This window comes from Rhinolophus sinicus, chromosome 15 (assembly GCF_057876585.1).
Source record: "Rhinolophus sinicus isolate RSI-liver-muscle chromosome 15, RSI-T2T, whole genome shotgun sequence".
Taxonomy (NCBI): Eukaryota; Metazoa; Chordata; class Mammalia; order Chiroptera; family Rhinolophidae; genus Rhinolophus; species Rhinolophus sinicus.
The window spans coordinates 45582439-45598624 of NC_142515.1; the positions used below are offsets into that span (position 1 = coordinate 45582439).

The 16186-nt window shown below is 36.4% G+C and overlaps 1 protein-coding gene across 4 annotated transcripts in view; it reads right to left on the minus strand.

Moving 5' to 3' along the window:
- The window catches only part of CTNNA3 (catenin alpha 3), a 1445036-nt gene that overhangs the window by 731934 nt on the left and 696916 nt on the right, over positions 1-16186 (minus strand). For all 4 annotated transcript variants that reach the window (XM_019731774.3, XM_074339503.2, XM_074339504.2 and 1 more), the window contains one exon: positions 1245-1325. In XM_019731774.3, coding sequence (XP_019587333.3) covers positions 1245-1325 — 81 coding nt within the window. The remainder of the gene's footprint in view (positions 1-1244; positions 1326-16186) is intronic.

Below are 16186 nucleotides of genomic sequence, written 5' to 3' on the forward strand. Positions count from 1 at the left end.
ACTATTCCAAGTCTTGAGAGGAGCAGATGGGGTAGAAATCCTGAAGAAGATTGAGAACAGAAGCCATGCAACGAACAGAGAGGACAGCCCTGAGGGTAAGAGTTCCTGAGTCCAGTGTAGGTTCTGACCCAGTGTTGGACCAATGTCCCTTCCTCCTTAGACAGGTCACCTGTGGTGACATTTGGCCTGCTTTCTCACTTGTATCATAAGACAGGTTGTGCTAAGTTTCTTCCAACTCTTGCATTGCATGATTCTAAGTGCTGACACTAGGGATAGAATTAGCACTAAGGCCACAAAGTTGAGATTTTGGAATTTTCCCAGCATTCAAAATTGTGTTTTACACAGTTAATATTAACTGGCTGGGGATCCCTATTTATTTCTTTTCCAAATTTATTTCTGGATTAAAAGATTGCTCAAGCCATTTTACTAAATCTTCCCATTACATTACAATAGTATATTACATTAAAAGCTTATAGTTGAAAAGCTTTTGCCCCTCTTTTATAAGTTAATGGTGACCACGCTAAAGTTGTGCATGAAAAAGAACTCTGGTTATTAAATAGTAGAAAGGAATGGAAAGCAAAGGTCTTTAAAAATAGCAAAGTCTTCATATTTCTGGGGGAAAAAATTAACTTGTCATTTAATAATGCACTTCTAAATTATTAATGAAACCCTTTCTAATCCTACGTTTCTGATGACCTAAGTTTAAAAAGTAGCTTTAACTTAAACAGAAACGAACTTTTGAAGCATCCTGAAAAGAACTGGAAAGGGTAATTGGGAGGGTGTCTGAATTAGTAGCTGTTTGCTGTAAGGATTTAGATGATACATTCAGGTTTTAATGTAACAGAACCAATTCACCAACATACCCTAAAAAAGTTACTACATGCCAGGCACTGATAGGCATTCCATTTAATCCTCACACCCCTAATATGTATTATCAATTCCATTATATAGGTTCAGAAAGGCTCAGAAAGATGAAATCTGTCCCCCAAGATCACATAGCTGATGAGGGCAAAGTCAGCATTTAAATGTAACTGTTCCTGATAATGTCACACACTCTGTCTTCTAGTTCATGTTTGTCACATAAACAGTTGAGGTGTCTCAATGTGGAAAGCATACATTTATTGTTCTCGTTTTGTGTTCCAAATTAATGTTAAAAGAACAAAAACAAGAACTAAATATTCCAGCAATGGAAAAAAGGTTCATTTTGTATGGTGTTACTGTCTTCATGTCTCTCCTTTCCTCACCTGTCTGCGAAGGTCTCTTGTCTTCTTGCACATGTTGTCTATTGCAATATTCAGGGTATTGCTCCTTTCTTTTTTTCCAGTCTGCAAGGGAGAAAAAAAGAAAAATATGACATAAGCAGTGATATTGAATTACTCTTTACCACTTAGCAATTTGCTTTGTAAATTTCCTAAAAATAACAGCTTGAAAATTCAAGAATAGGTTTCAAAACTGCTATGATATTGCATATGATTCATGAGCACTTCACTTAGACTAAGTAGCATGGTGATTAAAGTTCACATTATTTTCTTCTTTAAGCTTCTGTAATATTTCTGATACAGGGTTGGATTGCATTCATTGCTCCAGTAGGCAGAGCATTATCTCCAAAAGCCCTGATCTTCATTCTTAACAAGTTGACTTTTTAACCACTAAGCATACAATTAGCTTAAAAGCATTAGATGCTCAAATTGTCAACTTCTGTGGGAGTTTGTGAAGTCATTTTCAGGGTGTATTGTGTAAGTTATGCAGAACCATATTGGAGTTTTGCTAAACACTAAATAAAATATGCAGCGCAAATTCATACAATTTGCAAAAGTTGACCACAGTTTTAGCTGACAATATTCCAAGAACAAATTGTTTCAAGTAAGAACTGGAAGCTGTTTTTGGCTCGTTAAGATAATTTGTGCAACACCTTTTCGTTCTTTAAGTGGAACAGTTCTCTCTGTTATATCCTTAACCTAAATCTTCAGGCTATTAAACACATAAAGTCACCTTGGTTGGTATTTTCTACATATTACTTTTGTGGGAGACAACTGAAATTGAATCTAATCATATTTTTTCAGTGATATCTTGTATAAGAGATTGAGAAAAATCATTATGTGATTCACCTCCAGGAAAATTGCTCCTATTGAAATTAATAAACTGAAAGGGGCTCTTGAGAGGAGACCTTGAAAATCAGGGAGGCAAGTTTAAGCACTTGATAACTGAGGCAGTTTACAGCATGAACTCCATAAAGAAGGACATTGAGGCAAAATGTAGACCATTAGGCAGCATGCCATACACTACCTCCAACGACTAAACCCACACATAAACTTATACCTTCAAGTGGAAAGACTCCTTTACAAGAAGTTCAAGACCAACTATATTGTATTCTAACCTATCTTTTTAGTCTTCTGTCACATCTTCCCAAGCACTACCCTTTGTAGTAATAATATTCCTATACTTTCTATCTCCTTTCCCAAGTTCTTACATATAATGTACCTTTGACTTCAGTAAGTCTCTGAAAAAAAAAAAAAAAAGCTTATTAAAAATCCTATCTGTTCCTCAATGGTTTCCACACAAAGTTCCCAATAATTCTGCTGCAAAGTAAATTCTCACCTCTCCTTGTTACAATAGTATTTTGAAAACTTCCCAATATACCCATTTTATTTTGGGGCATGATCGTCACCCTTATAAAACTGTTAGAATCTTGGTATTGGCAAGTTTTTGTTTTGTTTTGTTTTCTGTTTCTGAAAGTAACTTGCAGAGGACTTACTGAATGGTCTTGACTAGTTTATAAATGGACAACTTGATTCAAAACACAACATAGTTTTTGTAATGTAGGGTCTCGGCTCCCTTTCCCTGCACAAGAACACAGGACATGGTGAGGCCAAAAAGGAATAACGGAGCCATAGATAGGAAAGTCATACCACTATATTCTCGATGATGGCTGGTCAAGACACAAAAGCAAACATCCACCAGTACCCCAATGAGGGATCTTCCTGGATCCCAGTCTCTCTGGCGGCCGGGTGAGACACAGGAAGTAGGATCAGCACGATCCACAATCTGCTTGCTAACCGCGCTTGTTAGCCGCAATCTGCCATCCGCTTCTCTCCCAATCCCCTTGCCAGCGTAGCCACAGCAGTTATATTAGTGGCTAATGGCTAACTGGTTACAGTTGATGGCCAACTAGTTACAGCTGACGGCCATCTACTACCTGAGCCAACAGCTTTTCACGTGAGGTCGAGAGCCTGGAAACTACTCTCTGGGACTCCGTCCCTACAGTTTTATTAGGAGACTATTGTATGCTAAGAAGGTGTCATTCTAGATTCTGGAGGAGATTTTGGCATTTATCCATCAAGACACAGTTAAGATCCTCTATTAGCTGAGGTTTCTGGTACCCACTTAGTCTAAACTTAATCTAACCTTAGTTAGACCTCTGTTCTCTCAACAGCAGTGCTACTGATATTTAAGACAGGAAAAATCACCATCATCTGAAACCATTTTACACACTGCAAGATGTTTGGCATCCATGGACCTGGTCTACCAAATTCTAATAGCAACTCCCAGGCACTATGGCAGCCAAAAATTGACCCCACATATTTCCAGATGCCTCCTAGGGGGAGACATTGTAGAGAACTGCAAGTCCTTTACCACATTTTATTTTTGAAAGTGAGTGTTCAATATGTGTATGGGGGAGACTGTGTCTAGTGAAGGAAGAAGGGAGAAGAGAGAAGGAAAGATCAGTAAAATTGTAGATGTCAGAGCAAGAGCAACATCCAGCATCCTTCATGTAAGCACTGTGACAAGTTAATGCAGGGCTATATGAAGCAATGGCATAAACAGATACACAACGAGATAAAAGACAGTGTATAATTTTACCGAAAGAACCTAGCCCTTATCTCCAGTTTCATGCAGTATTAGGTCTTGGTTGTATTTCTTTCCACGTCATGAAATCAGAGATAGTCAAAAGGAGGCAGGAGTGGTACAAAGAGCACCCCCACACACACACTCTCCATACAGACAGGGCATCAGGAATAATATGAGAGACTTCTGTTGTGTTGGCCATAAAATCTTACTAGCTTCTACAATATGATTCATCAGAACAACTAAAACGTGTCAGCCTTCTCAGAGCTAGCAGCAGTGCATACAAAATTTTAATAAAGGATAACAGGGGGTGACAGCATAAAGAGATTCAATATGGACTATAAAGATGATTTCCTAATTTCTACCCAGAGCGTAACCTCAGTTTAAAATGTTTCATTGGGTCAAAGACATTTTGTTCTTTAGGTAATAAACAGTCCCTATCATTACAGGAAGTATACAAAGTTTTCCCTTCTTTCTTCCCTTTCTCTCTCTCCTCCTCCCCCATCTTTCTTCTTTTTTTACCTCCAGCTTTTTATTGGGTCCTTGCTCTATTTATCTAGATTTATTTGGCTTCATTCAAGCCATTTTATGCCTCTTTATTCCTTCTGCATGGCATAAAAATAAATAAAGCAAGGAAAAATAGCCCCATCCTGCTTAAAAGCTCTCATTCCTTCTGTTTTCAAAGCCTTAACAAATCATCAAGCAATAAGCTAGGACTGAAGGTGAATTGTATGTACTAAGGTAAGGGATGGGAAGGGCAGAATATTAAAACACAACACAGATTAACAGTCAGAGCCTGCCTACGTTCCAGGTGCTGAGAAGAGAGGATGCTCCTTAAAGAAACCTTGACAGGAGCCATCATTAAGTCAGCACAGCCCTGCCAATGGGAAAGTTACCACTTCTAGTGGAGAACCAGGAGGGAAGGCACTGAGAAAAAATGACCGGGATCAGCACTATACAGGGAAAGCAATCACATTCTTCATCGGTAAATAAACTGCCAGAAAATATTTTATTGAAAAGAACAGTTCTGAGCATAAACTTCAGTCAATGAAATTTCATTAAAATTACCATTGCATATTATAAATAATATCCCCCTGTGATCCAGGCTTATAATCTTACCTATGAATCTTTCCATCGATTCTGCCTCACCATTGCTCCCACATCACTACCACAGTTAATTGCACCCACACTTATGGTTCCCTTAAACCTGCCCACACTTTAGAAAAAATCTCTTAATAAATGAACTCTCCTTGAATTCTTCCAATTTGAGCGTTACATCTGTTTTCTGTTGGGGCTCTGCTAGGGAGACCTTTCTATGTGGTGCTGTCCAAAATGGTTGCTGTTAGTCACATGTGGCCATTTAAACTGAAATGTTAATTAAAATTAAGTATAGTTAAAAATCCAATTGCTCAGTTCCTTAATATGAAGTATGTGTCTAGTAACTACTATACTGTACAGCACAGATATAGAACATTTCCCTCATCTCAGAAAGATGTATTAACACTACTCTAAAACATATCTTTATTTTCAAATATATAATGAGTCCCTAACTTTATGCAAGTCACCTTTTATATGAGAATGAAAGAGCAAGAAACAAACAAAAACCTCATCCCACAAGGTGTTTACTCTCTAGTAAACTTGACATCTAATTATGTCCCCTCTATGTTCTAAAACCTTTCAATCTATTCCCATTATCGATGGAATTAAGAACAAACTCTTGATCGTGGTGTCCAAGGCCTCACATGATCTACTCCCATATTTACTCATCAATCATTAATGAGCTACTACAATGGGTCCTTTATTTTCTATGCACTATAATAACAATTCAGGAACTATGCTCACGTGAAAACTTCATTTTGTACTTCTTGTCTCTTTTCTGATTATGGATTCTTTTAAGCTTCAACTCAATTACTAAATTTTACACGGAGTATTTTTTGATCTTCTGAGTGGAATAAATTACTATTTTCCTTTATACTTTCATATACTTTTATTTATTTTATAACACTTGGTTCAATGAACAGTTCAAGCTATTCAAGAAATCTATTATTTACTATATGCCAGGCACCATACTAAGGGCCAATGATCCATTAAACCTAGTGCCTGCCTTTAAAGATCACATATCTAGTGTTAGATTTTGTAGGGTATCCGCTGGACACTTGTCTCATTAGGGAGACCACCTCAGGATGATGTAGATGCCTGATCACTGCATTGTACACCTGAAGCTGAAGCTGAACAATAATGAATGTCAACTACAATTATATGTGTGTGTGTGTATATGTGTGTATTTTTTTTTTTTTTTTTTTTTTTTACAAGAAGCGGAGTACAGCATTAGGAATAGAGACAATGGAAATGTAATGGCTGTGTGCGGTGTCAGAGAGGTAGTGAATGGGGGGAGGGGGGTTATCACTGTGTGAGGGATATACATGATAAATGTCTAACTATTACATTGTTTTGTGCACCTGAAACTAATAAAAATAATAATAATGAAAATAAACAAACATAAACACAGTATTTAATAGAGGTATCCAGGGTAACACATAGATCAGTGAGAGCAGCACTCCCATTGAGGATGAAGGAAACATGCCTGAGTATTGAAGGATATGTAGGAGTCAGCCAGGACAAGAAGGAAGAGACATCTACTCTAGGGGGACAAGGATAGCCTGAGCAAAGGGAAAATTCTATATGGAATATTTAGTAACTAGCACAAAAAATGTGAGGCGAGACCAAATTTTGGTGAGTTTTGCTTCATTAAGAAATGAGGTTGATCCTATAGACAACTGGGACTCATGGAAGTTAAGCATGTGAGTGACACAGACAGACTATTATTTCAAATACATTGATCTGGCTGGCTTCTGCACAATGTATTTGAAGAGATTAAGAACAGAGGCAAGAGAGTTAGCTTTCACAGTCCGCAAGAGAGGTGAACAGTGTTTAAATTAACGCCCTGGCAGGCAGGAGGAAGAATACTGACAGGTTTAAAGACTCTGAGCAAACTAGGTAGGATGTTAATTGGAAGATGCAATCTTAGCTTATGTTCAGGTTTCCAGCAGTGATGATGGGCTAAATAATGGAAAACCAGGTCGATAGGAATATGATGATCAGTTTTGGAATTGTTGAAGGGCTTTTAGAGAGCTCAATTCATTGGTGTCTGTCCTATGGTTAACTGCTTATCCCTCATGCATTTCTCTCACTAGACTCTACAATCCTTAAGGGAGAGAAGCTTTTTACATATAATTTGTCCCTCATGGCATCCAGCATCACGCTGTGCCATAATAGGAACTCAAAAGTTATTTGTTAAATAAACAGAAGAAAGATTGGATAAAGGTAATCTTTGGCAAATCCCATTGACATTTCTGGGTCTTAACTCCCACCACACCCATAAAACTAAGATTTGTCTCGAATTGTTCCTATATTCCATTTTAACTGTGAAACTCTATGAAAGGGCCTTGTTCTCTAAAATGAAGAATTATAGAATAATGTTACTTTTGTTGTACAATTTCTTGCATAAGAAGCCATTGAAAAGATGCTGGAAACATGTATGCGTAATATAAATCAGAAATTGTACAAATAAAATGAGACATTTAAACTAGGAAGGCCATGACACTGACCTCAAAAGAAACTACGGAGCTCCAAATACTAAGAAATAAATTTTAAAGCAAATAAAAATGTATCTAATTCATAATCAAATGAAAATCTTATCAGTGCAGAGAAGAGCTCTGTATGGAATTTAAACAGCAAGAAAAATGTTTTTGTTGTTTTGTTATTATTTTGTTTTGTTTTGTGTTAGAATGTGTGTAATTTTATTCAACCTTTTAAAATGACACATTTCCCTTTAAATGGGAAATCTTTATTTCATAGTAAAGATGAAATATGATGTCCTTAACTTATTTCCTTTCTGCAGAAATAGGTTTAAAAATATTTTATGCTTAATACATAGCAGAGGCATAGATGCTAATCAACATTTTTCAGGCATGAAAGCATACAAATAGACAAGCATAAAAAAATTAAATCTCTTCTAGAACGCCACTGTACTGAATGGCATGTCAGGAAAACATCCTAACAGTCTATCCTAATATCTTTCTGAAGCAAGGTCTATGCTATACAAATAAAACAAAAACAAACAAAACAATTAACTCTGAGACTCGAAATGAAGTGTGTTTTTTTTTGTTTTGTGTTTTTTAAAGAATAGCTTTATAAGAATAGGATGACTTAGCTATCAAGGAAAACAGCCTGAAGATTGCAAGTGTCTTGAACTTTCACATTGTTTGGAAAAGCAAGATGCCGCCCCAAGTAGCTGCCTGCTGGAGTGAGGCTGGGAGTCAGTAAGGGAAAATCAAAGATTGTCAAACATCTACCACAACAAAATGCTTTATATGCATTGTCTCAAATGCCATTCACAATAACTCTTCACACATATGTAAATGAAGACACTAAAGTTCAGTAAGTTTAAATATCACAGTTTAAATATCATATCACATATCATATCCTAAGAGATAGGATCAAATTGAGCTGAGTCTAATCTCAGGTTTTGTCCACCATACTGTAAAGATTTCAATGAGCTGTAACTTAAACTCAAATGAATATTTTACATAAGTTATGTAAATTTATTTCTTAAAAATAATGAGCAAAATAGCATAGAAGTTTGTGTAGTCAGTTAAAATTGTGTTTCAACCTGCTCCACCCTTTGACAGCTATGTGTCCTTGGCCAAGTTACTTCATCTCTTCAAGTCTTACTTTCCAGACCTATAAAATAGAGATAATATAGTAATGATATTATAGGGTTATTGTAAGGAATAAAGAGATGAGGAATGTACAAGTTTTGGCAAATGAAAGGGCTCAGGAAATGTTAGCAGTTATTGTACTTAGCAATAGCGTCACCATTGTTGGTACTAACACTTGCATTTTCTGAACTACACCAGCTGGCTGATTTTCCTATGCTTTTCCACACACTAAACCTTTATTCTGCAATGCCGTAATTTCTTCTCGTTCAATAGGAAAATTCTTAATCCATAACCCAAGACACAGTTCAAGTGCCTAGCGCTCTATATCATCTCTTTCTTACTCTCCTCAATCTCAACTCCATAATAATATACAAATATATATTTAAATATGCTCTCATTTGTGTTTCCACTAATTTCTCTACACATTTCAAATTATAATACCTGTGAAACTTCTTGTCATCTTTTATTTACACTTTGCCTCACCTTATAAATTATAAAGTCTTAACTCTGTAATCTTAGCATCTACTACAGTGTTTGGCACTCAGTTAATGGCTGTGGATAAAACAAATAAATGTAAGAATGGTTTACCACTCTTTTATTAATATTAAATCATATTCATTTTTATTAATAAAATTAATGTTTCTATTTTTAACAAAAGTAATTAACATCCATCCTGTTAGCTGTCACATCCTCTATTCAGCTGGTGTTTTTATTCAAAGACTGTTATCATTATTCCCTACAAGAAAGTACAACATAAACTTGATATGAGGATGAAATAAAATCCATGGATCAGAAAATGGAAGTTCTGAAGTAAGCTCCGTGGGTGACCTTAACTAAGTTGAATCTCCTCTCTTGTCTCTGCATCTGTAAAACGAGGCCATTGCACTCTGTATGTTCTCCAGAGTCCCTCCCACCTCTAAGAGCATATGGTGCTGGATTTCTCTGCTGATACAGAATCTAGTAAATGTCTAGTCAAGTACTGAGAACATGACACTGGAGCCTATTGCATGTATTCTCAGACCAGAGATGTGTATGCCAGACCGCAGGATTTCAACTGATACGCACCAAACATGAAAGAAATACCTGTGGGTTTGCACTGCAATAAAACTCAAATCATTTCACTGGTGATGTTACTTAATCCCTTTGAATCTCAGAGATGGATATAAGCCACGATCTTCTCTTTTAAAGATGTTGCCCTGGAAAACCAGTCTTATTTTACTATAAGACAGTGTCTTATATTAATTTTTGCTCCAAAAGACGCATTAGAGCTGATTGTCCAACTAGGTCTTATTTTCAGGGAAACATGGTATATATGTGTAAATGTAGATGCGCAGATTCACTCCAGTGACGGATACATAATTTGGAAAGAGACTGGAAGAATCAGAAGTAACCTGATACTTTATTTCCTAAAATCACTGGCTTTTTCACTATTTTCACTTCAAGTTATTATGTATTACGATAACTTGCCTCATTTTACATCTACCATTTGTCATCTTTTCCTGATAGTTTCTTGTTCTCTGCTCAAGCCCAGCAAACTCTGGAACCCACACTGCTCTTAATAAGGAAAAATTGAAAAGAAGGAGTTTATTAATTTAATCAATAGTGTGATTCAGTGATTCAGCATTAAGCTAAACTTGTTGTGACTCCTGTTCTAATGGGTTTCAAATATTGCCAGCTCCTAGGTCAGTGACTATTTGTATAAATCATGCTGTAATTACTATTAAATAAAGGGAATATGTTCAAAATTGTAGACTTTACTTAGGTTCAGGGCAGAATCCAAAGATATTTTGTACATTAATGATTCCGCAATACTTGTCTCAGGACTCATGTGGTGAAAATATACTCATGTGGAGGTAATCCAGTTATTTAACCATAAAAACTGTCTTTTAATCCGAGAGTAGCTCCATTTTTTTTGTTTTGCTTTGTTTTGTATTTAAGTGTTTGTCATTTCTGTTTTAAAATGATGGCTTTATAGTTAATATTTTTATTTGACATAGCAAAATAATAGAAAACCTGTCAGTTTCATGGCAGTGTGTGTGTGTGTGTCTGTGTGTGTGTGTGTGTGTGTGTGTGTGTCTGTCTGTGTGTGTGTTTTGTTGCTGTTTCTGACTCTGAATAATACATAACTTTGGGATTAATGGTTTAAAAATATGAAATAAGGAATCTGCCTAGTCTCACAACCAAAATTGACTGCTATATCAGTAAGTGTGGTATTGGAATATGAATAAAGATTAAAATAATTTTGTGCCTTTGAAACTGGACTTCTTTTCTCAACTTGTTCAGGACATTTTATATCAATCACATTGCATTTAAAATAACGTTTGTATTAAACTATTAAAAGTTGGTGTAACAGGAAAACCAGATAGATATTCTTCATATAAGTGCAAAGATTTATTAACAAGATGACCACATGCCAATTATGTAAATTAAGCTTCAGTCTCCTCATCTATAGGATGAAGATGACAATGCCTGCTTTAGGCGTTGTGAGAATTAAATGAGATAATGTACATAAAGCATGTGGGGTAGTAACTGCCATTGAATAAATTATATTTATTATTAGCAATAAAAATAATTGCCTGTAAGATCACGGAGGGTAGAGAGCATAAACTATTTTATTAACTGCTATGTTTATAGCAGTGCTTCGCCATAATGTATGCTCGGTATTTATTGAGTTGATGAATTTTTAAAATGATTGAACTGATAAATGAATAAGTGAACATGATATTGATCTATTTGAGGAAGATTTCCTTCTGGACATCAGAAAGATTGTAGAGATCTTGCTACACAGGACAATGAGTTGAAAACAGTATAACCTTCAGGAGAGTCAGCGTAGACAAAATATAGATATCTAGACCAAAATTCATGAATCATCTAATTTCAATTAATGGTTAAATTGTACATTATGCTTTTACTGACATTTCAACTTCCAAAATCCCTTTATTGAATCATTGTCAATTTTCTTAGAATATTCCAGAAGGTTATCTGGCTCATTCTAGAAATCCTTTTGATTTTCTGATGCTTGAACCAGCAGCCAGCTTCAAAAGAGTGCCCACCCATGGAGAAAACATCTGTGATGCTAATATAAGAGCATCTGTAAGAAAGTGGAAGAATGTAATGCTTTGTATTATATCTTAAGGTTTTTGGGAGATTATGTACACACACACACACACACATGCGCGCACATACATGTATACTCAAAACACTCCAAAGTCTAATAAGCAATGATATGGCATTATATACATAAATCGAATAAATTATTTTCCATATTTTAATTAGAATTGCTCTTCTCTAGCAATTTTTCTGTATCTACGATGCTTTGAGAGGTAGAGTATTACAACACTGATCTCATTAAAATTTTATCTTCTACCAATTCCTCCAGTTTCTTAAGTCTAATCCCCATTCTTTGTTTCCAAAGCTAGGCTTTCATAGTTTAATTATACTCAATATGTCAAACTTCAGCCAACAATAAGCTTTCTAGAGTTTATATAAACTTATAGTTTATAGGCTGTCTAACAAAGTTTTTCCATGGCCTGTATATATGAAATCTAGACCAGAAAGATTTCCACCATTCTGATTATTGTTTTCACCATCCACTTGTAATCTGTGTCTTGCAAACATGTTTATTTTTTACACTATAAAATAAGAATATAATGGATTCATTATTTACTGATTAAAATAAATCCTTTCTATCATTGCCATTTTCAATTAGCACTTTCAAGATTCATAATTCAATGAGTTTCAGATTCTGCAGCATGGGGGAAAATTAAGCGGGTTCCATTTTAAAGAAATTTGGCCTCTGAAATTTTTCTTTTAAAATAAATTAGCAGGTAATAGTTTCCTTCGCGATTATTTTTTCTTTTTACAAACAAAATAGAATGATATGCTCTCTTTTATGGGACATTTACTTAACCTATTGAAAATATTTGTAACAAAACTTGATTCTTTAATAGAAAAATCTCATAAATAGGATCTAATTATGTGCAGTCAGAATAAATACTAATATGTTGTAGTTGGTGTAATTTAAGAGTCAGAAATGACTCCTGCTCGAAAATATTCCCTCTCTCTCCACTATCCTACTCCCAGACCCTGCCCAATACATGAAATTTTCTATTTCTCTTTATTTCATTTAAAATGTTTAGGTTTAACTAAAGCACGGAGATACACATAGGGCATTTCACACTAATATGCCAGACCAAGATAATGATTTCAAAAGAAAATCATTAAAAAGTCAGTCAGATGACTCCAAAATCTTACATCTACAATGAAGGTATTAGGGTCGAAATAAACAGACTAGGGAAGGTGTTTTTGGAGATGATTTATTAGGACAAAGTTAGTCTGGAACCCCCATCCTTCTCCCTATGTCCTTGACCACACAAGTCCAGTAAGAGAGATTCCAATGGGACCATTAAGAAAGCATCATAGGAGTTCCAGGCAGCTGAGACTCAGTGGGCAAATATAAACTCTCTCCCAAGAAATCTTGGTGAGAGGTGTCTGGCTAGTTTGCTGATGAATAGACAGAAGAGGTGACTGAATCCCAATGTCTGAATGTTTCCTGTGCTCCAGATACAAGCCTCATGCAAAAGATCTGGGCGTATTTGAGTTTTGTTCAAGATCATTGCCTAGATTAGTAAATAAAGCTAAGCTGAGAGGAGTTATAGAAACTGCTGGATTTTGAGATTAAGCAGTTAGCTTCAAAAGAATCTATCACACATATCAAGTGCATTGCAGGTGAAATGGGGACCCCTGTGAAAGCATCTGTGTCAGGTTTTTCCATTTGCCCCTCTAGATCAAATCACCACCCTTTTCCACCATACTGTCTGCTCCACAGCCCAGATTTTATAAAGATGCTCCCTTCTACCCTGCTTACATGTGGGTTTGGCTAATGGGAGGCACAGACAGGAGGGTGGGAGGAAAGTAAGGTTGGGGCATTTATTTTCTGGTTGCTACTCAGAGGGGTTGCTATCAGTTATTGTGTCCCTCTCCTGAAAACCACTGTTCCTGGCAGGAAGGCTTCTTCATACAGCTATCCTCTCAGGGTCCAGGGGCCACTTACTCATTCAGGTCTTGGGGTGGGTGGGCTCCCTGCAGTTGCTAGCCCAGGCTCTTGCCCTATCCCTCACTGGTTCCCGTGAACCTTGTCCACACCTATGTAAACAGGCCCTTTAATACCTTCTCCTCAAATTATCATCTTGGTGTATCAACTTTTCTCTTGCTGGGACCCTAACCCATACAGCAAATCTAAAGAAAAAGTCAGCTTTCAACACCCATAGAGGCAGCTGTAACTTTCCTGTTCCCTTACCTCTCCTCCTTTCCCTTGCTCCATGCCAGAAAAGGGGAGAAAAAGAAAGAAAAAGCTAATAACTTCTCTTTTACAACTATTGATCTCCTTCCTGAAATATGCCTGAACTGTGGGAAATTGGAGTCCAATTTAAATTAAGATGAAAGTTTTGACTATTACATTCTAATTACTGATTAGAAGAAGGGAAGTGACACAAAAACCCTAAGATAACCAGAAAAGTTTTGAGATTGCTTGGCTTTTCATCCAGGATTGGGGGAAGAATTGACACCATTATATAAAAATTAAAGGGATAGTGAGAGATACAAATATAATTGCTTTATTTCACCTTCTTTTTGAACATCTTAGTTATTTTCATTTTAAGCTCCAAATGTTGCCTTGGAAGCTTCAATATGTTACATATGTGCTATTGGGAAAAAATATTACAAGGAATGGGATTTGCTAAGAAATATTTGGAATATTGACCATTCTTAGACAGCAGACCAGAGGATTGTGTTCAAGTGAGTCAAAAGGAAAGGAGGGAGTCATGAGGGGAGAAGATATAAGAGCAAAGAGTCCAGCTTTCGAGAGCTGTCACAGACTCACCTAGCACAGAGCTAACAGAATGATGCAAATTTAAAATTCACAATGCGACTTCAGAGAAAACCTTCCTCTATTCAAGTTGATAGTTCTAAGGCTAATTCCAAATACATCTTTCTAAGTTTCTTTTTCTCATTCAGAATAGTTACGTGGAGAAAAAAAAATGTACTTAGTAATTCAGAAGAGAGTGTTTAAGCCCTAATATTTCCACTTGCTGGATGTGTGAACTTGGGCAAATCAAATAATCTCCATGGGTCACAGTTTTCTCTTCTGTTAAATAAGGTGTAGGAAGAGACCTCTTGGGGTCCCTTCAGATCTGATCTCCACATACTAATGATTATTAGTGGGAGTACTTATGGTTGTATTTCCCTATAAGTAAGAACATTATTTTTTATTTCACTCCCCAGAAGAAAACAGTAGTGAAGAATATTTCCAGTTTGCTGGTTCCTCAAGGAAAAGCAACTTACCTGGAGAGTGAAGTTGGACAAAAGGTGGGGAGGACTGATGCACAGTGTCTGCTGTGATTTTTCCTCTATTTCTCTCTGCTTTGTTACTGCCTGCATGGCAGAAAGTGAAATCTCAGGGAAGTGCTGAACGGTGCTGAATTTAGCGATGAAGGAATAGGAAGCCCTTTTATGACCAGGCTTAGTCCCTTTGTCTAGTTTTGTTAATTTTAGTTCCCCTGGAAGTGAGGAGGGGCAAGTGACAGGTCATAACAAATGCACAAAAGCAGGTAGGCACAGATAGCAAAAGATATTCTCATTCTCCATGCAATCAGCAAGATTTAAAATAAAACATCATTTGGCCCATGGCACATGTAATAGATGTATGTGCTACCACATCCTTTCAAAAATACAGAAGTAGTGAGCGATTCTTCTGCAGACAATCAATGCACAGATATTTCTAGGGCTCTTTAGTAAGCTTGAATTCATGTTATTGAACAGAACCTAGAAAACACCCATGTATCCAACAGGCAAAACTAAACACTGTATATTCAAAATGGAAACTATAAAATAAGCATTTGAAATATGCCTATGACTCTGAAGCAGCTCCTGCCACTATTTTACCATCTCTTCAGAAGATTTATACATCACTCTTCACCTTAACTTTGCAAGGCAAACTAGGTAACATCTTTGCTTCATTATTATTTAGCACTGAACAAAACTCAGTAAATTTAACTTAATAAATGATATCATATAGTTTAATTCAGATGAGTTCAGAGACTTAAATGTTAAGTTTTCTTTGTTTAATGACTACCTCTCTCTTTCCCAAGGGTCAACTTCTCCCCTCATCGAGACTGTGCAAACTAGCCTACCCACTAGAAGAAACAGACATCTAGAGAGTCATAAACCAAGCCTGCCTGAGCTGGGGTGATTTGGACGTGGTTCTATATATTTGTTCCAGATGTCAGGGAAGGCTGATAAAGCAGCACAAAGCTCTCTGTGAAGCACAGCTGAGTTGCAGGAGATCGCTGTGATGATAATCTCCAGAATAAACCATAAATTCTGGATTCAGAATTAGGAATGGCCTGTAAACATCAAATAATGGGTGTCTAAATTGAAAATGAAACTATCAGTTGCCTGTAATATTTCTTGCCGTCTGGCAGAGAGAGCTAGTAATGTTAGAGACAGGTGTGATCCTTTTGAATGTCTGCCGTTAGAAAGCTGAGAGTGTTAACTCCTCCTTCCAACAACCTTAGAGAAACAGAGCTAAATGACCTAGCTACAAATCTTGGGGCATAAGA